The sequence below is a fragment of the Haemaphysalis longicornis genome, unplaced genomic scaffold (genome assembly GCF_048455015.1).
Source record: "Haemaphysalis longicornis isolate Haplotype H1 unplaced genomic scaffold, Haemaphysalis longicornis Haplotype H1 scaffold_9, whole genome shotgun sequence".
In the NCBI taxonomy this organism is placed as follows: domain Eukaryota; kingdom Metazoa; phylum Arthropoda; class Arachnida; order Ixodida; family Ixodidae; genus Haemaphysalis; species Haemaphysalis longicornis.
In genome coordinates this window covers 15,239,248-15,259,849 of record NW_027526460.1, presented here as the reverse complement: position 1 = coordinate 15,259,849, position 20,602 = coordinate 15,239,248, and the positions used below count along the sequence as shown (strand labels likewise).

Below are 20,602 nucleotides of genomic sequence, written 5' to 3'. Positions count from 1 at the left end.
TTAGCTGATCCGGTTCAACGTACGAAGGGTGGACCATGTCTACCGTCGCCGCGGAGTCACGAAGAACTCGGCACGGTTTACCATTGACGACAAGCTCACGTACGTACGGCTCTAGAAACTGCCGGCTGTCCTCACTCTGATCTAGTACGTGAAAGGCTAGTTTTCCTTTCTTACAACTGGCAGCGAAATGTCCCGTCTCGCCGCAGTTGTAACACGCAGCCTGTCTGCGCGCTTCGAAAGCTTTCTTTCTGCGCTGCTCCTCAGCGTCTGCTGCTCTCTCTTCGTTATCGCGGCCAGTTTCTCTATCCACGAGAACGACTTCCCTTGCTCCACCGTCTTCCCGGGGAGCTCTGCCTTTCGGCCCTGACTTATCAGGCCTCGGCGTGAACTCTTTTTGGCCGTCTTTCGGCGCCTGCGCACCTCGACGTGCGACGAACTCGTCGGCTAGTTGAGCTGCCTGATCCACAGTTTTTACCCCTGGCCTATCTTGCACCCAGAGTCTCAGGTTCTCTGATAGACGGCGGTAAAACTGCTCAAGACCAAAGCACTCAACTACTTTGTCGTGCTCTCCGAAAGCTTCTGCCTCTTTGAGCCACTCTTCCATATTTGCCTTCATCTTGTAGGCGAACTCCGAGTACGACTCGCCTCTAGCTTTCTCGGCTTCACGGAACTTCTGGCGAAAAGCCTCTGCTGACAGCCTGTACTTACGCAGGAGGCTAGACTTGACTTTCCCATAGTCCTCCGCCTCCTCCTTTGGCAAGCGGGCCATCACGTCGGATGCCTCACCTGGCAAAAGCGTAAGCAGCTTTTGCGGCCATGAGTCTCGGCTAAACTGGGCCCTCTCACACGTACGCTCGAAGTTGACCAAAAAAAGACCGATGTCTTCTCCTACCTTGTAGGGTCGCATGAGGTCACACATTCGCAACGTAGGTCGCTCAGTCGCCGCATGCAGATTGCACGCTGCTGCCACTCTGACGTCTAGGTCGAGACGCCTCGACGTCTAGACGCTTCATTTCCAGCTCATGCTGTCGCTTTTCTCGATCGAGTAGGAGCTCATGCTCTCGTCTCCTTTCCTCCTATTGTTCCTGTTTCTGCCTCTCGCATTCCTCACGCTGGCGCTCAGCCTCTGCCTCTGCAGCCTGACGTTTAGCGGTCTCCCTGTCATTGATCGCCTCAATGCACTCAGACAGCTCGTCATCGTCAGCCCCAACAGCGAGTATAGCCTGTATCAGCTCTGGCTTTCTCAGCGCGTCCGTAACATCCAAGCGCAACTCTTTTGCAAGCTCCAACAACTGCGGTTTTTTCAACGCCTTCAAATTCATGGCCGGTCTAGAGTACTGCTTTCCCACTGTTCCAAAAATTGTTTTGCGCGAATAACCCACGCGACAAAAACACGCGCCCTACCAGCTATCCTCAGAAGCCTGGTAAAACTCAGTGAAGAAAAGTCCCGCACTCACCCTTGACCGCCGTGAATTCTGCGAAGTCCGAAGCCGCCTTGACGTCCGTGGTGTTGGGTCTCGCACCGCTGGCTCCAGGTGTCACGAAGTTGTCATCCGACCGCCAGTGTTAGCGGAGCAAAAGTTCGCTCCAGGGTGTGTTCAGATAAGGACAGCCAAGGTGGTGTCATGGCCATTTTTTGTTTCGAACGAAACTTTTAGGGTGCATAGAATATTGTATCCTCACCAAGGACCTGACAGTATCTTAGCGAGAAACACCATAGTTGGCGAACTAAAAAAAAATATTAGGACGCGACTGGGCAAAGCCACTTCTCAGTGTGCCCGGTGTGGCAACTTTCGTGGCCCATAAAACAAAAAGGAAAATTTTCTAAATATTCATATTCTCTACACGAAATATTTGCAAACTTTTCTGCTGAATTCAGCAAAATTGACTTCTTCGTAACCATATTTCTTCAGAAAATATTTCCCAAAATTAGTCGGAAAAGCAATGTCGTTCAAAAATGACACTTTTTAATTTTTTTTTTTTGTTTTTACCCATCGACTCAAAATCCAAGCTCTCAATTTTTTGCCTAGTTTACCGAGGGCAGGCGAACATTTTGTACCCTTCTCATAACTGTAGAAAAGAAACTTTTCAAAATGACGCTATGTGAATTACGCAGGAAAATGCAAATCTCTGAAAAAGAGCCAACTTTCGACGTCATTTAAAAAAAAATCATGTCTCTCAATTTTCTTGAAATTTTCTCAAATTGTGTCTCAATGAATGTATATTCTGAAGCAGTAAAAATGTATTGCATTATTTTTGTTTTAATTTGGGAAAATGAAGTCATACTTAGCCCTATAATCCGAACGTGAGCCTTCGCATGCTTTCTGTATGGCGGCGAAAGAAAAAAAATGTATCATAATGGATCGAGACGCCTTTTTAGGACTATGATCAGGGCTTTAATTCTAGCCTGTACATAATATTTCAAAATATTTTCGACCTTTTTTCTTGGTTTATTTTGTAGTTTTGAAGCACACTTCCACGCCGTTGCAACTTGAAGGAAGCGTACACCTTGTATTTCTGCTCACAATATATTAGTACCCATGTGACGGCTCGTTTTTGAGAAAACTTTGCAGAAGGTTGTATCACAATATATTAGTACCCATGTGACGGCTCGTTTTTGAGGAAAATTTGCAGAAATTTGTTAATAAACTACTGAAGGAGGGTGTGAGAATCAGGTTTTACTACAAAGAGCAGTGCTAACTGCGGCAGTCCTGTGAGAGGCAACAACTTGATACCCAGCGTTGTTATTCTTGGCTCTGTGTGTTTCTGTTGTTACGGCAAACTATAAACCGTTACGAATCGCAAAACTAGATTTTCACACTGTTCAAAATTGGAGGTGCGTAAGCACCAATTAAGTGATTATTGCTTCCAACGATTGCCTGGCGGTCCGTCAACTGCTCAACTAATAAAGGTTTGTTCCTTACAGCCAATCGAGAAACAGCATGTTTTTCAGCAGGTTGAGGACATAAAGGCTTCAAGAAAATTCTAATTATACCGCGCGAAAGCACGTACAATCAAGAACTTATCAGGCAAGAAAAATGCTTCGACTAGGTAAATGGGGCTGTCGCTCGCGCGCTTGGTAAAACGCCAAAATGACCAAGCTCAAATGCTTTGTCATCTGTAGACCTCTTGTGCCCGACTGATGACAGTTTTATCGCAATTCACGAGTTTCGAGTCATTTCTGCCTGATCATCGTCATCCTGTGCCCCTATCAGCTCTGCGGCTCCTGCTTGCACTCATCTGGGTCACCAGACAGCCAAGCAACCTCCTAGGGGTATCTGGTATTTTTGAAACAGTGGCCGGCATCTATACGGCAGCACTCGAGTTTTGGTGCCTTTCAGCGTCGTTTCTGTGAGTGTTCCAGTTTCGTTCTTACTGAACCAGACTAGGCCAACCCTGAACAAGTAGCATTTATTACCTCCGGAGGAGCATGGCGCCTTTTCCTAGGCAGAAGTTTTGTGCTGACTACTCAAAAAGACACAAGCGCAGAATTCAATTTCAAAGGAATTTTCATTGCGTGAGGGAAATTGGTGTCGCCGCCATCAAGAAACTACTACCCCCAGACAGAGCCACTACGGTGCACGAAGAAGACATGCTTTGTCAGAACTGTTTCCGCCGTTTTAAAGAGGATACCCGAAGCACGCCAGAGCAATTTCATCTCGCACTAGACAACTTTCAGCCTGAACAACTTATTGTCGCAAACCTAAATGACTTTGTCGGCAGGCGCTTGGCGGTCTCTCCACTGAAAAAACCGAATGCTGTGCGGACGCACCTCAAGGCTTCCTACGTCAAGAGGAAGGAGAAGGAAATTCATGATGCCGTGGTCACTGAAATCAACACGAATATTCGGGCGGCATACAATGTCCCAGGCACATCTACAATGACGCACGGAAGCTGCAACGACTGTGACAGCTGGAAAGGCAACATGCGCCAGGCGTATGTCAGATGCACCTCCTTTCAGGAGCGGTGCCGCTTGCTGACTTTGCTGCCACCCGCCATGACCGCAAAAGAAGTGCAAAGGGTAATCCCAGAGGTGACTAGGCACATCATCAAGAAGGCAAAAAAACTCGCAAATTCTGAAGGCGTGTGGTCTACCGTGGAGGCCTACAGTAGACACAGAGTGAGTGAAGAAGACATCCGTACAGTGATTTCTTACTACACCACTGATGAACTGGACTGCTCAAGGCAAAGCCCGAACAAAAAGGATGTGGTGCGTGCTAAGATCGACGGTGAGCAACAATGGACTCCTAAGCGCTTCATGACACGGTCCCTGCGAGAAGCTCACTGTATCTACAAGCACGCTCACACTACCTCCGGAGTTGGGATAACAAAGTTCATTTCACTGCGTCCTAAATGGGTGAAGTGCGCTCCATACCGCCAGGTATGTGTGTGCATATATTGTGCTAACTTTCACCTGGCCCTCCAAAATGCAAGTGGACATTCGTTTTCAAGCGAAACCATGCTGGATCTTTACACATGTCCGCAGTTTACAGCCACGTGCTTTCTTGGAGATTGAGAACGCTGCCCGAAAGCGGAAAACTTGACCTTGGATAAGCTCCATGTTGACTTTGAAGAGGAGGTGGTCATGGCTTCCTGGAAATCTGGCGAGCTTATTAAAAAAACAATGACCGCTCCAATATTCATTGAAGAGCTACAAAGGTTGACCGAAAAATGGGTGCCGCACAACTTCACGAGATGTGTGCAGGCCAGAGCAATACGTGATGCGAAACAGAAGTGCGAAAGGAGCGCGGTAGTGCTACACTTTGATTTTGCCGAGAACTGGACGATTGTGCTGCCAGACGAAGTACAAGGTTACCACTGGCACAAGAGGCAAATAAGTGTATTCACTTGTGTTGTAACCTCGAGAAAGACGACGAGAAATTATGCCATCATCTGCGACGACCTTAGTCATGACTCTGCCCATGCATGCTTGGCCCTCGCCAAAATCAAGCAGCATCTCGAAGACAACGCACCAATATACGCTATGCTTACATATGTAAGTGATGATGCTGCCGCCCATTTTAAAAACAAATACCAGTTCCACGAGATGCAGAACAGTGAATGTAGGGAGACGAAGTGGATTTTCTCCGCAACTGGACATGGCAAAAATGCGTGTGACGGTGTGGGTGGCCTTGTGAAGCACCAAGCTACGGCGCAGAATTTGCTTTCAGCGGCCGATGAAGCCCTACAAAGCGCAAAGCAGTTCGTGAACACGCTTGCAGGAAAAGTGAAAAATGTCGTCATGATGCATATGGACGACAGCGAACTTGCCACATTCAGAGAGAAGAAAGAGGACTGGAAGAATGTCAAACCGGTTCCTGGCATCCAGTCTGCTCACATGTGGAAGAGTGTGAAATCACATGAAGGAAATTTCATGTACATAGCACGCAATGCGGACTCAGAATGGCAGCGACGGTTGTGATCAGAGCTTGTGGACACTTTCAAAGGCCTTTATAAGAGCAAGCTGCACCTTTGTTTTATTGTTTAGTGATCCTATATATGTAAAAGTAAAAAGTTTTGTAGTAGTATAAAATTTGCCTCTCTTTCATCACTTTCGGAGGACACAAATCAAGATTTAAAAAAGCAAATTATTTTATAAATCTCGGCAGCCTGAATGATGGATAATTGAAAAAGCTTGTCTTTAAAATTAGAACTTAACAGGCAGCAGAAAAACGAAAATACACCGTGACTACGACGACATCCTGCCGCACCTCACTATCTGCAGCGTGGTTACTTGCTTGTAATAGGGCAAACTTTATATTAGGTGTGATTAAGCAAGATCACCAATGTAAAATATGGGTTGCTGACAGAGCACAATCAAGACGATAGAAATGTATGAAAAAAATAGCAAAGTTTTATTGCCGTAGTGAATTTGAGATATAGGAACTGTTGAGTCAGCGCGAATACCCAGAATATATGGTTTATAAATACCGCAATTAACAAGTTGAAATATGGCTAATTATGACTATAGAGACCGGTTTTCTTTTTCATTCCCATTATATATTTTTTAAAGTTGTAAGAACAGTCCCATTTATCTGCGTGAGTTCGTTGCACGCTGCCATTCCCCTAGAAATCGGGCAAAAACTCGTGTCGGATATGACTTCATTTTCCCAAATTAAAACAAAAATAATGCAATACATTTTTACTGCTTCAGAATATCCATTCATTGAGACACAATTTGAGAAAATTTCAAGAAAATTGAGAGGCATGATTTTTTTTAAATGACGTCGAAAGTTGGCTCTTTTTCAGAGATTTGCATTTTCCTGCGTAATTCACATAGCGTCATGTTGAAAAGTTTCTTTTCTACAGTTATGAGAAGGGTACAAAATGTTCGCCTGCACTCGGTAAACTAGGCAAAAAAATTGAGAGCTTGGATTTTGAGTCAATGGGTAAAAACAAAAAAAATTAAAAAGTGTCATTTTTGAACGACATTGCTTTTCCGACTAATTTTGGGAAATATTTTCTGAAGAAATATGGTTACGAAGTCAATTTCGCTGAATTCAGCAGAAAAGTTTGCAAATATTTCGTGTAGAGAATATGAATATTTAGAAAATTTTCCTTTTTGTTTTATGGGCCACCAAAGTTGCCACACCGGGCACACTGAGAAGTGGCTTTGCCCAGTCGCGTCCTAATATTTTTTTTTAGTTCGCCAACTATGGTGTTTCTCGCTAAGATACTGTCAGGTCCTTGGTGAGGATACAATATTCTATGCACCCTAAAAGTTTCGTTCGAAACAAAAAATGGCCATGACACCACCTTGGCTGTCCTTATCTGAACACATCCTCCAATGAACGTTTATTCCTTAAAGAAACCTGCGTCATCTTTGGCTACGTGACAATATACTTTCAGATGTGGACACAGCGGCTCAAAAAGCTGTAAAAAAACTGTGGTTGATTCCTGTGTCAATGAATCGGTAAAACACGAAAGTGAAATGTGCAGCGAAATCTGCAGCTGAGCATAATTTGCGGGACGACGGCTGTCTTGTGGGTGTGCTTGGCGAGCGACGCCCTGCTGGCCGGTCGCTTCGGCAAAGGTGTACTTACTGGCGTCATTTCCGTGACGGATATGACGCCAGTGGAATCTTGGTGTATCACAGCATAAAGCACTTTCGTGTTAAAATATAAAACCCGAAAACGAACAACCCTGAGTATAACGTACTCTTTAGTGCTAAAGGTTGCTTTCCCACAAGCAGACCCTGTGTGCAAGGGTGCACCCTTTACAGGCTGGGAGCTTCGTTGTGCAGGCGTCATCTCCGTGACGGATATGACGTAAGTGAAATCTTCGTGAATCCCGGAATAAAACACTTTCGGGTTAAAAATTCAGCGCCCTTCCACTTTGTGAAGGATCACCAGCAAAGCTGCGGTGCCGATCCTTAACGTGAGCGACAATATACTTTGATCGGCTCGTAGTCCTAGGGGTGCACGAAGTAAAACACGTTTGTTTGTAATTTGCGATAGAGCATACTTCTTGGTTAATGATCTGAATGAAACTCTGAACTAGAGTTTTATTCCAGTGGACAAACGTGGTGCTCTCCGTTTCCCTCCCGTAGAAGCCCATGTAATGATTGCAGACAAGAATTTCACAATATTTACAACTTCATGTGAACTATGTAATTTTGAAAAGTAAATGAAACTCGGCGTAATGTTAGAGTCGTGTTAGCGGCTAATAGTCATATAATTTGTTTCGGGATAGTTTTAATAAAACAAGAGTTAGAGCCACTTTCTGCAGTGATACTCCCTCAGAAGACGGACGTGCTTCACTGTGCAACACTTGAGGGGGGAAGCCATCTTACGACGACCAAGCTTACAACTATCTCGGCTTCACTTGTAAACACAAATGCACTGCCGGAAAGACATTTTCCAGGGTAAATATAAGCAGTCTTGTAGGAAAATATGAATGCCCTAGGTTTTTTTCTTCTTTTGCACTATGTACGCTTCTTGTCTACATCGCCCTGTTGCCGGGGACGATCTGCTAGATCCTAGCCGTAGACATATTTGCTGTAATAAAGTTGCTGGTGCCGCGCGGAGACATTCGATGAAAGGCCATGTGGTCATGGGGTTTCTTCCAATACTTACCATGAAAATCTATGCATGTGGTGGCGAAACTAACTTCGCAGCGTCCTAGACTTCACGTGGCTCCACGTACCAGACGGGATGTCTGCACCGACGTCGACGACTATGCGAAGCGAGGTAGTTCGCAGGCACCAACGGCGTGCGGTTTAAAACAATGTTCGTGTGGGCTCAACGTGCGAGCTTACGCGTATTTTTAAAACAGCTGCGACGGTGCGGACGTTCTAGGTTAATATAGGCAGGCGCCAAAGCTTACATTGGGCACCGCCGAAGACTTAGACAACGTCGCTACGTCTCCGCAGCTTCGTGTATTAACTTACCCGAGTTGCACAACGTCGCGCACGATGAAGAAACATCAGCGTGCTCGGGGCCGGTTTCATCCAATTCCAGCTTCATTCTTTGCTGCATTTCGTGGTGACATGGTTGGGCAGCGGACGCTTTCATTTTGCTGCCGCGGAGACTGAGCGCTGAGCTGTGCGCTGGGTAGTCGATGGGGAAATTGATGGCACTGCATCGTTTGAGAGCGCGCACCTCCTCGACATTGAGCAGCACTTCCTCTCCTTTCTCCGAAAAGTACCGTTTTCGCACAACCGCGCTCTCAAACAAATGTCGACTGGAAGTAGCACCACTGTCCGTCAAAGGACGGTCTTTGCACGAGATAGCTGTGGCTGAGCACGCATTCATTAGTTGAGGATCTCAGGTAACGTAAAAGAATGTCCATTTTCCTTGAAGCTGCGCGAACCAGCGTCGCAGAGCATTTGAATTACTTTGACTTTGTCGACTGTTCAACGCCAACCGCGGCACACATTCACCTCGATTCAGTGCTGTGTAACTTGTTAACGAACCAAAACCCATTGAAACGGCAACTAAAGCACTGCGGCGAACGGAAATGTTTTCACGCCGCTTTTTCTTTTTTCAAAACTATCGTCTGCTCCGTCGGCGGTATCGGCCCAGCCGCGGCGAGCAGACGACATGTCCCGAAAGGTGCCGAGAAAGCCCGGCGAGGAGCCGAAAGGATCCGAAAGCCTCCGGGAGTCTGGCGCTCGGATAGTATTTCTCTTGTACTGTAGGGCGCTGCAATAAACAGGCTCAGCATGGGCCCAGCATCTGTTTTCGGACTTTAGAAAACATCGAACACCTTGCCCGGGATCATAGCACACATATGCAAGTTTTATTTTGACACGCGTACCTTCCGAAAAACTGCGGTACATTTGACCATTAAGATTGAATTTTACGTATATAACTAGTTAGCTCCCAGCAGTGTTGTGAAGTTAACCACTCCGTAATTGGAAGGATTCCGGATTAATTCCACCTTTTGGCGACTACGAAATGGACTAGAAATAGAGTTAGGCATGCATCTTATGCCCGGAATAAAATAGCCTGGGTATTTAGACGAGCTGTGTCAATTTTCAGCTGGAATCTACGGCCAGGCTCGATGTGAACCGGCATCATTGCAACAGAAGCGGCCAATCGCTGCGTTTAGATCATTGGCGCCTGACCCTGAGCGAATCCTCCGTAACGGGAGTAGACGGGCGAGACACCCGAGAAGCAGAAATACGGCGGCAGTCGTATTTGTGCACGGGGAGCCCCCTTGCCCAGGGCCTGCTCCCCGCTCAAAACGAAGATCCCTCAATGTCGTTTTGAACCGGGAGTAGCCCCTGGCCCAGGGGGCCCGTGTGTTTCCACCGTTTCCCGCCCCTCCGAGCGATGCCCGAACCCAAGAATACATGCATTTACATGCCAACGCTGCGTCGCTTCAAAGTGACACCCAGCATTTCAGAGACCCTGTTCTGCACGACTGCCGTCGTATTCCGCAGCCGCTCAACTGCCAGAGCCCGCAAGAGCAAGCGCGGCCACAAGTTCGCTGCAGAGGTTCCCACCCCCGCCGCATGCCACCTTACTCAGTAGCGTAAACCGTAAACTAGCAGTGTTTATTGAATACCGTATGCAGTTCCAGCTAAAACAGGACGTAATGCGCCTAAACAAAAGATAACATTTAAAGGAACTGGAAGCAATTGTGACATGGTTACATTCTCCATTGGTTGCAGACTGGAGTATGTGCCGGCCTGGCATCCTCATTGGGTGCGAACGCGTGTGCACTGGCCTGACGTACGCATTCACTAGTATGCTAGATGTGGCCAAAGGAAAAGAGCTGATCAGGATTGTGGCCTAATTGACTGGCGCCCGAGATGTGGCCGAAGGAAAAAGGTTGATCGTGTTTGTATGTAGTGTGTGTGTATATGTATGTATGTATGTATGTATGTATGTATAAATCTTTATTGGATTAAGGCTGGCCAGTGGCCTAAGAAAAGGGGTGAAAATGTCAAAATATAACCAGCCAAATTGCTGGCCCTGCAGAATCAGGGTTGGATGGTGGTATGCCACAGTCCGCCTTTTTGCAAGCCTCATGCTTGAAGGTCTGACATAACCGGAAAACGCAGCTTGACGTACAAAAAGTTTGACATAACTTGACACTCCATTAAGCTCAGCAACAAGGTTACCTAACAAAAAGCTTGAACATAGGCCTAAGAAGTGCAATTGGCCAAGGCTCTTCATGGCTCACGATTGGCCAAGTCACAATAACCGATAGAAGAATGAAAAGACACGAAGGAAGAACCGGTAACAATCAAAAGGTCAGACTATGGCATGTTAGTGGTCTTGCGAATTTCACATCATACATGCAGCAGCGCTAAACAGCAAAAGCTCTTAGCGCCACCAAATTTGCCACATTACTCGGTGATAGAACTCAATGATGCCCAGCTCCTCTTAATGTCCAGTTCTGCTTTATGACACCTTCAACACGCAAGCCAAGGACTGTGCAGCCACGTCATTTAACACCTCCCCCAACCTCTGATGTCGCATAACTTCCTGTCCCAAGGTCCCTTGTGAAACTTGCATAATCCCCATCAAGTTTCTTGTCGCTTCTCATTGTTCACCGTCTTGTTCACAAATTTGAACTTGCCATGGCCCTCCTGCGCCAGTGTACTCTCCAAAATGATTGCCATACAGATCTTCGCAGCTCTCGTTTCCTCATTAGTCATCAAACATCATTGCTAAATGGTACAGTCAATCTCAGGCAGCTATCTTAAGTCCAACTTGATGTGTCGAAGCCAACGGCTTATGGCACGCGCTCAGTGGCCAAGGCACTGCGCTATTTTAAAACGGGTTGCGGTTTCACTACCCGGCTGTCATGACCAGATCACCATTTTTTTTTGGGGGGGGGGGGGGGGATATGGCCATGAAAAAGCATGCATCGAATTTTCGGTGCAGGTTCCAGGCTACCCAGTGGTCTAAATTAATACATAGCATTGGCAGGTCATATTTATATGTGTACTGCTTTCAACATTTCAATCTTTCAGCCCTGTAACCTCTGGTAAGGTTTTTGTTACATACTGGTCGAAAAACATAAAATTTTGACTTTTGTACATGCACTGTGGTAGCGCATGCTTGGAAATGCCCGTCATCAACGCAGATAATTTTTAATGGTTTCCATTAACTTGACCTATCTCCAGTCTCTGAACACTACTGCTTATGGCAATGGGTGGAAGGTAACCAAGGGCTCCTGCAGGATATTGACCCTGGATGCCAAAGATTTTTCCCACGTCACAAAAAGCAGCATTTTTTCTTTATATAGCCACATTTATACGAATGCGATGCGACAGAATGCGACAGTTAGCACATCCCATTTCCTAGCACACCACGTGTAATGCGATGTGTTAGCGTTCACATGTGGCGCATTACCCATGGTGCACTGGTGGCGCCATACGGCATTGCACATTAAAGGCAAAGCAGCGTTTCTGGCACTTCCGGTGCAGCTGGTCCGCATTTTTTTTGCTAGACTCGCACGGTTTGACGTCTCACATTCAACAGAGATGTTTTTAAATGCAAATCTGCGCAGCAAATTACCTTTCCATAATTCTAATGATCCGCTTGCGTTTACATGCACTTCGAAGGTTGACTTACGCTTCTAAAACCATCCCTTTCTTGCGCATTAGCCCAGTTTACACGGACTCGATGAGCTAGAAAGTTGATGCGATGCACTACTTGTCGCATTCATGTAAACATGACATACTGCCATGGCACTTTTGCTACAGCAATGCTATATTACCACTTACAATAAACCTCAGCGATCTACAAGACCTGTGCACACAGCCCTAATCGCCCAATAATAAAAAGTATATTTCAAAGCAGCGTTGCAACTGGATACCCTGCCTTGCAGCAACATCCTATTCCAATACAAGTGCACCGTATTAGAAATTTAGCACCCAATGCCAAAGCCCTCGATGCATGTTCAGTGTCTAAATGGTATTTAAATAGAAGGCAAACTGCACTCAAAATTTCGACCTCTTGAAAACACTATTTCCGTATAGTCTGCCTAAAAAGAAAGCAAGATGAAAAAATACAACAGCTGAATAACACGCGTGGACGTCGCGAGTGGTCAGCAAAAATCAGCGATTTTGAAACTGAAATCGAGAAGAGCGCGGCCTTTGAAGTGACGTTGCAGCCGTCCAAGGAGCGGCCGGACAGTCAACAGCTCAGGAGAAAGCCTGCGCGCAAGCTCTACGCGCGCATGGGGCAGCAAATGGGTGAAGTGTTTGCTGCAGAGCTCGACCGGTTCTCCAGCTGCGTGGCCGGCCAGAGGAAGCCTCAGACGGCCGGAGCGCCGCAGGCGCGCCATGGCTGTTTATGCGATCTGCGGGCAGGTGCAGCATGGCCTGCGGTGTTTAACGAGGCATTTCACGGGGCTACCACTCGTGTCCCAGCTGATTTGGTGGTACTTACTACACATTAAAAATAAATTTCGTCGAGGTAAAATTTGAGTGCAGTTGGCCTTTAATAACATCACTCCGAAACCCAAGTGCTGTGGTTCAAACACCAGGTGGTTCAAACACCAGGCAAGTGTACTAACCAGGCACTTGCATCGACAGGTGCTCACAGCTATGTCCAGTGCAAAGGCTTTTCTTGTGAAAGCAGAATCAGGGCAGCAGGTGCCCAAACAAGCAAAATCACCCTCATACAGCACCTGCTAAAATAATGCTCCTAGATGAAACCCCACCCATCTGACCCTTTATTATTAAAACTAGAAAGATACGGAGAAACAGCAGCATTTATTTTTGCTCACACACATACTACACACGACTGCCTCTAGAACTTCTCCATACTCTCCCTACTTGTGTGCAATCACGAGAAAGAAAAAAAACAGTCTGGTGACAACATAGCCTCGCCAAAAATTACAAAAAAAAAAGGTGAAGAGCCCTTACTTTCCATCTGCATGAAATAAAACCACCAAATGTCGCACAGTCACTCCCCCGTTCAGTTAATTAACCCCGCAAGAGGACAAAGCGTGCCGTTGTGGGAGCCGCTACCTTTGTGTCGAGCGTCCGATGAAAAGTTCACAGTCCAGCAGGGGGGGCGTGGCCGTAGCAGCAGTCGTCCACTGAGGAGGGCCACTTACCCTGCGTGTGTAGGTGCGTCACCGCCGACACCTTCTCTCGCTGAGAGCCTGAGAGGCGACACTGACCGTTTTCTTGGTTCTTCAGAGAGACACCCAGCGAAGGTGGGAGGGGCAAACCAGAAAAGGCAAAGCATGTTTCGTGCAACAGAAACAAGCACCGCGCTATTTTCGTTTTATTTGGTTTTGCGACCCGCGGGGGTCGGTGGGCGACTTGCTGCACGACTGCAGTCCACGAAGCCCGTCTATGTTCTCTGTTCTCTCAGGCCCGGGGCAAAGCCCTGCTTCGTCCCCAAACTGCCGAGGAGTAGTCTTTGTTAGCTATGTACACAAGTTTCCCACAAAACACGCACGCACGCACTCGATGCATCGTCACGGTAAAAGAGAGTGCGCCCAGCAGCAATCACGTTTTCACCTCCGGCCCTGTCTGTTCTGCTGCTTCCTTGGGCACCTCTGCATCAGCGGCCTTGGATTCAATGTCTTTCAACAAAGGCACTTCTGCAGTGCTTCCATTAGGCTTGCCGCTGTTACTGCTGTTGCTCAACTCTCCATTCGTCTCGGCAGTCGGCGCTGCAGCAGCGGACGGCAACCGTTCTGGAGACCCGTGACTGCGGCCCGCACTTCGCTCCCGGTCTCGACTCCGCCTGTGGTCCCCTCGACTGCTGCTTCTTTCACTCCTTTCGCTACGATCCTTGTCGCCCCGGTCACGGTCCCTGTCCCCACGATCACGGTCTCTGTCGCTTCGGTCACGGTCTTTTTCTCTGTCCTTGTCGCGGTCCCTATCGCTGCGGTCACGATCCTTGTCGTTCCTATCACGGTCACTGCGATCCCGATCCTTCTCCCGGTCACCTCGGTCGCGATCACTACGATCTTTGTCACCCCTGTCGCGATCACGGTCGCTCCTCTCACGGTCTCTGTCCCGGTCCCGTTCGGTGCGGTCTCTGCTGCGTTCCCTGTCTTTCCGGTCTCGGTCGCTCCTGTCCCGATCACTGCGATCCCGGTCAATCCGATCCCGGTCACTTCGGTCCCGGTCGCTGCGATCCCTATCGCTTCGGTCCCGGTCGCTTCGGTCTCGTTCGCTACGCTCTCGATCATTGCGATCCCGATCACTGCGGTCCCGCTCGCTCCGATCCCGGTCACTCCTGTCCCGATCACTGCGCTCCGACCGCGACCGAGACTCATGTTCATCATTGTCCCGCGACCAGCGGCTCCTTCGCTCACGACCGCTACCTCGTCGTCGCTCCTGCACCTCACCGAATGCGTTTGTGAAGACACGCCTGTCACCGCCAAAACCAGCCTCATCACTGTCCCTTGAACCGCCGCCCCAGGGGCCATCAGGGCCGCGATCGGGTTGTGATGTTTGGTCACTGAACCTTGAACGAGGAGGTCCGAAGAAGCCGAAACCTTGCTTCTCATCGCCCTCTGGTCCATTGGCCTTGCCACAAATTTGATCTGGCCCTCCTGCTGGTGGCTTCCCAGCTTTGCCGTTCTCTTCTCTCTTGTCATCCGACCCAGCCCCCTTGCCTTCCTCATTCTGCTCCCTCTGCTTACCCTCTTTGAGGGCATCAGCGTTGGCAAGCTGCGGCTTCAGGTCTGCACCAACAGGCCCCATCATGGGTGGCATGTTCGGTGCCAGCAAATTGGGGCCAGGAGCCAGCATTCGCGGTTCCGGAGGTCCAAGCGTTCTCAAATCTGGTGGGGGACCGCCTAATCTAAAGTCAGGTGGCCCAAGCATCCTATGATCTGGCGGACCTGGCAACATCCTATGGTCAGGTGGTCCACCCATCATCCTGTGGTCGGGAGGACCGCCCATCATCCTGTGGTCTGGAGGACCACCCATCATTCTGTGGTCTGGAGGTCCACCCATCATTCTATGGTCTGGAGGACCGCCCATCATTCTATGGTCTGGTGGGCCACCCATCATCCTGTGGTTTGGAGGACCTCCCATCATTCTGTGGTCTGGAGGTCCACCCATCATTCTATGATCAGGAGGGCCACCCAGCATGCGGTGTTCCATTGGCCCTCCCATCATTCTGTGATCCATTGGTCCACCCATCATGCGACGGTCTGGAGGTCCTCCCATCATTCTGGGCTCTGGCATAGGTACACCCATCATCCTGTGATCCCGTGGACCCCCCATCATTCGATGTTCTGGAGGGCCACCAAGCATCCGGAGTTCCTCGGGTCCACCCATCATCCTTGGCTCAGGCGGTCCACCCATCATTCTCGCTTCCAGTGGACCTCCCATCATTCGCGGCTCTGGCAGACCACCCATCATTCTTGGCTCAGGACCCCCATGCATTCTCGGTTCCATGGGGCCGCCCATCATTCTAGCTTCTGGATGCCCGTCAAGCATGCGCGGTTCCAGTGGGACCCCCATCATCCTTTGCTCTCCAGGGCCTGCCATCACACCCTGATCATGCGGTACCGGCGGCCGAAAATCACCAGAGGGGGGACCCAACATTCTCGGGTCTGGGCCCATCAGCCGAGGACCAGGAAACTCCATGTTGGGCCTTCCATCAGGAGCACCTTCAAAGGGAAACATTGGCGGTCCCGCAAAACGCACGGGTGGCCCCCCGAATCCCCTGGGCGGCATGGGAGGAGACGGCATTCCGGGCATCCCTACAGGCATGGGGATGGCGGCGGGCGGCGCTTCAAAGGCGAGGCCTTCTTGCCTCGCCTCGGGGGCCTGCGGTCCAGAAGAGCCAGGTTTGTCTACTTGCATCTTATCAGGCTCAGCTGTGTCCGACTGTTTGGCCTTGGCATCTGCACTGGGTGCTTCGTGACTAGATCCAGCAGTGGGAGACTTGCTGGGCTTGGTTGCTGCCTCTGCTTCAGCCTTCTCCTTGACACACAGGCCCTGGGTCACAAACTGGCTCGGGACTCCTGGAGGAGCAGCCAGGGGTCCAAAGCCGCCTGGGGGCACCCCACCAAACTCGCTGCCGCCTGGTTTCGTGTTACTGACGGATTCCTTGTGGCTGGCCGCACTCGCTTCGCTGGTAGCGGGCGGGGGAACGAGACCCATGCGGCTTGCTTCGCTGGTCCCGTCTTCGTCGGTGGGAGTCGCATCGCCGTCAATGGCCATCGGGACCACATCTGTGCCCTGGCCTTCAGCCGCGGGTGCAGGCACAGTGGGTGCGGGTTGGCCGGCGGATGTGGCCGCAGAGCCTGCCATGGTAACGACGGGCATCACAGGTGCCTGCGACGTCACCGGGATGCTCATGGGCGGGTGCAGGGGCAGGCCCAGGGCGGCTCCGGGCAGGCCCAGGTGCGGGGGAAGCAGGCCCAGCGCACTGGGGCCCAGCAGAGTCTGGGAGCTGTTGGGCGGCACCATGAGCATGTGGTTGGGCGGTGGCGGCACGCCCATCGGCAGCTGCATCTGGGGCATCACCAGGCCCTGGGAGGGCAGCATGCCTGCAGCGAGCACACACAACGGGGCAATCAGGCACCGGCGACCACCCACCACAAAATGCAGAAAAAAAAAAAAAAAAAAACAAGTAGAGAGAAGGAAAGGAACAGAACTGACCCACTAAAAAGCCTGCTCTGAAGTTTGAAATGGCCTTTGATATACCCTGCAATGTCAGTAGTGTAAAACTGGAATGACTTTTCACAAGAGAATAATCTTTTGCCTTGCCCACACCCCCGTTTAAAGCACATTTTATAATTACCCCCTACTTCATTCACATCATGCTGTGGGATGAAGAGGCTATGGCAAGAGCAAGGCACTTTGACCAACAAAGCAACCACTGAAACTAAATCCCCCCTTCCGTGCCATGAACGAGCTGCACTCATTTGAGTTGTTTGCTGCACTTTTCGCATATCACAGCAGTCCACTCCATGCACCACGATCTGAAGTGCATGCTGGTTACTGGGATCTTAGAAATGCCTTCTTGTGAAAAAAAAAAAGTGTTTTTTGTGATTAATCAAGTGATTTGAAAGATGCATTCAGTTCTACAAGCGGATAATGATTATGTTCCCAAGGGGCAAAGCTCATCGTATAAGTGCAAATAAAGCTATGAGACCAATGGCGACTAAGACATTGTAACACAATGGAGCCACTTTTCGAACTCGGGAATGCTCAATGCGGATATGAATGATGCCAAAATTTCAGACATGAATTGCACAAAAAGGTGCAAAGCTTCGACAGATAGTGAAATGGCTTCTTTAACAGGTGAAAATCATTCAGGTTTTCTAATAACTTCTGGTCACAGTGTAGCTCACTTTTGGTCAGCTAGCAAAAACAAGGCAAGACTTATGCAGGTTTCTACAGTGCAGTAGAATTGAAGCTCCAGACAGCTCAATGAATTGAGAGACAGTTCAATGGATGAATTCAGTACTAAATAGTGAGTGAACTGCCACTCCCCTTCCCCCTCACTTGTGCTATGGCATAAGCTGCCTTTCTGCAAAGTCTTTGCTTTGTGCACAGACTACTCCCTCTCGCCCCATTGGCCCCCAAATTTTGTTCATCTTTTGCCAACAATAACACGTGATAAATGCTCCTTTTTTTTGCAGGCTGCCTTCATGATCCCAATGCTGCTGCTCTTCAAAACGCAGTTTTTGCCTGCATTTCTTCAATACTGAGACTTGCAGGCCCAGCAGAGCTTTGTGACTCTTCCTGCGCCATGAGCGTCCTACGCAGAGCGCTCACTTCCAAGTTTTGGACGCCCATTTCAAAACCCTCGAGTCACACTACAGCTTACCGTACCACTTCAATGTGGCTTCAGTGTTGGCATGGTACTTAGGCTTTACTGTTGTTTTTATGGCAGCAATGCTCAAATAAACCACAATTACACCAGGATTCGCTGGACACTGTAGGCCCCTTACGAGGTCATTGAATGGGAGATGCATTCCAAGCCCGAAGTTGGCACTTTTTTTCCTGAATCTGTTCTATGCGTAATCTCAAGAAATTGCTACTTTTATCTTCCCCACGTACACTCTGCTTTGAAGCAACATTAGTGTGGTGTTTTAATCCATACTTTCGAGGGACCTTTGAAAGGTTATAAGCCGAGGGTACCAAGCACTGAAATGGGTAATATTTCAGGCCAAACAATTGCTTACAAAGGTGCAGCTATCTCAGCCACTTAAACCCAGACCAAACAGTTTTTCAAACAGCAAGAAACCCTGCTGGAATACTATAAACTATCCGGACTGATTCCTTTGCCGTGTGTCTGTTTTTATACTCTATTCCCATGCTCCAAGATGTATAAATTTCTCAGCATGCCAATGTTCTCTTATGAAGATGCGGAATATACTCCAAGCATTCTTAAAATCCAGTCACCAGCCCACATTCTTAGCTTTGCTTTATTTTGTCAGACAAGGCAGTTGCGACAGTAGTAGTATGCTTAAATGCTTGATACAGAAAGCAATTTTGGTTGCAGATGGTCAGTTGACCATATATGCAAGCTTCCAGTGATTCTCTGCATGGGCAGCTTTACTAGTCTCAGTACTAGATAGAAAGGCAGGGGAGAAAGAATGCCCAGTTCAATGGAGTATAAGATGTTTTCCCTAGGTCTTAACATTTGGAAAAGTAAGACATAGACTGCTGGAGTTGATTCAATTTATCAAACACGGATGCAAGATTTTTTTAGGTATCCAAACAATATTAGCATTTAAAATAGAGTTTTTAATCCACATTGTTTCTTTCAGGACTACACATTTCAAAGCATGTCACAGGCAATTAACACAGTGATTTGTCGTAAACGTCTGACCTATTACAGAATCCCTTCTCCGACACTATATTGTGATGCTTCGCTGGCATCGTACCGGGAACGCAATAGATAAACCACAGAAACTATGGCGACGGGGCCAATATTGATCGCAGTATAGAAGAAGCACCATGGATGAAGTACCAGCTTAAAGGAGCCGCGAGGCCAAAATACAAAAGATTTCGTGTTTTATAGTGCTGCTAGCGCTTGTCCGGCAGCAAATGATGCCGTATTCACTGAAAAATTAATCAATTGAGGCTGAAATTTTGATTCTCCTGCCAAATCTTGTGTTTTCGGGACTTCAGCAATGAAGTCATAAGCGCGCGTATACAAACTTGCACTGCGTGATTCGGCTGCAGCGCTTCTTGCCGTCAGTCTTCCCAGATGGTGCTACCATACTCGTGCACGGACTGTTTTCTGCTGTTGCTTTTTTTTTTGATTATCTGCACCTGGCTTGTTTTTGTTACTGTAGAAGGTAATTGTTTCGTAAAACATGGAATATCCCCGACAAACAGGGTCACGTAAGACAACATTGCTTGCGCCAATCGGCCAGTGCGTGCAAAGAAAACTCGAAAGAAACAACAGAATGGGTAACTTTACACAAATTTTTTTATTTACTTACAATATAGCAGGAAATGAACTGTTTCTTCGTCCAAACTACCAACAAGCTGCACCACTTAAATGTTCGACGTGGCTGTCGCCACCCTTTTCAGAAAGTAAGTCCTGGAAATAGTACTGCCAAGCGCAATACAAAACAGTAGGAACTGAACTGTTTTGTTGTTTCGTCTAAACTAACAACAAGCTACAACACTGGAGACTTGCTAAATCTTCGACGTGGCTGACGCCACCTTTTTCAGGAAGTCCTGGGAATACTGTCGGGCATAACAATGTTCGCCCCTGTGACACTTCGCCAAAAGAACGTTGCCAAGGGTTGCGTCAGACATGGATGCTTGGAACTGGGTGCGATTTTTCTTTACTACGCTGAACTGCCTTTCGCATTCAGCATTGCTGTGTGGTATCAACAGGATTCCAAGTATTACTGTCGGGATACGGCCAAACTTCAGGAGTCCGCCTGCACCTTTGATGTGGAAAATGGTGTTCCACTGGACATCAGCTCGCTCCTCTTGAAGCACATTTGGAGGAATGTCAAACGCCTGCAGATTTAAAAATTCTATCTCCAGAATGTTGAGAGCTTCGTCTTTAGACTCTTGCTGCTCCAACGGCAATAAGGCTGGAAACGGCTCCACAAAAAAGAGGATGTTCCGAAATGACAAGGTTCCGATGGATTTCAGGTCCGCTACACGTGCGTTACCGAGTGCATCGTGAGCCAATGGAAATTTGAGGCGAATATAGTCACAAGCAGTGACCATATATCT

The 20,602-nt window shown here is 48.3% G+C and overlaps 1 protein-coding gene across 5 annotated transcripts in view; it reads right to left on the bottom strand.

Annotated features, from left to right (window-relative positions):
- Positions 1 to 13,659: 13,659 nt before the first annotated feature.
- The window catches only part of Isha (Insulator su(Hw) mRNA adaptor), a 75,505-nt gene continuing 68,562 nt past the window's right edge, over positions 13,660 to 20,602 (bottom strand). For all 5 annotated transcript variants that reach the window (XM_077682454.1, XM_077682455.1, XM_077682456.1 and 2 more), the window contains one exon: positions 13,660 to 16,935. In XM_077682454.1, coding sequence (XP_077538580.1) covers positions 13,925 to 16,935 — 3,011 coding nt within the window. In that variant the 3' untranslated portion in view covers positions 13,660 to 13,924. The remainder of the gene's footprint in view (positions 16,936 to 20,602) is intronic.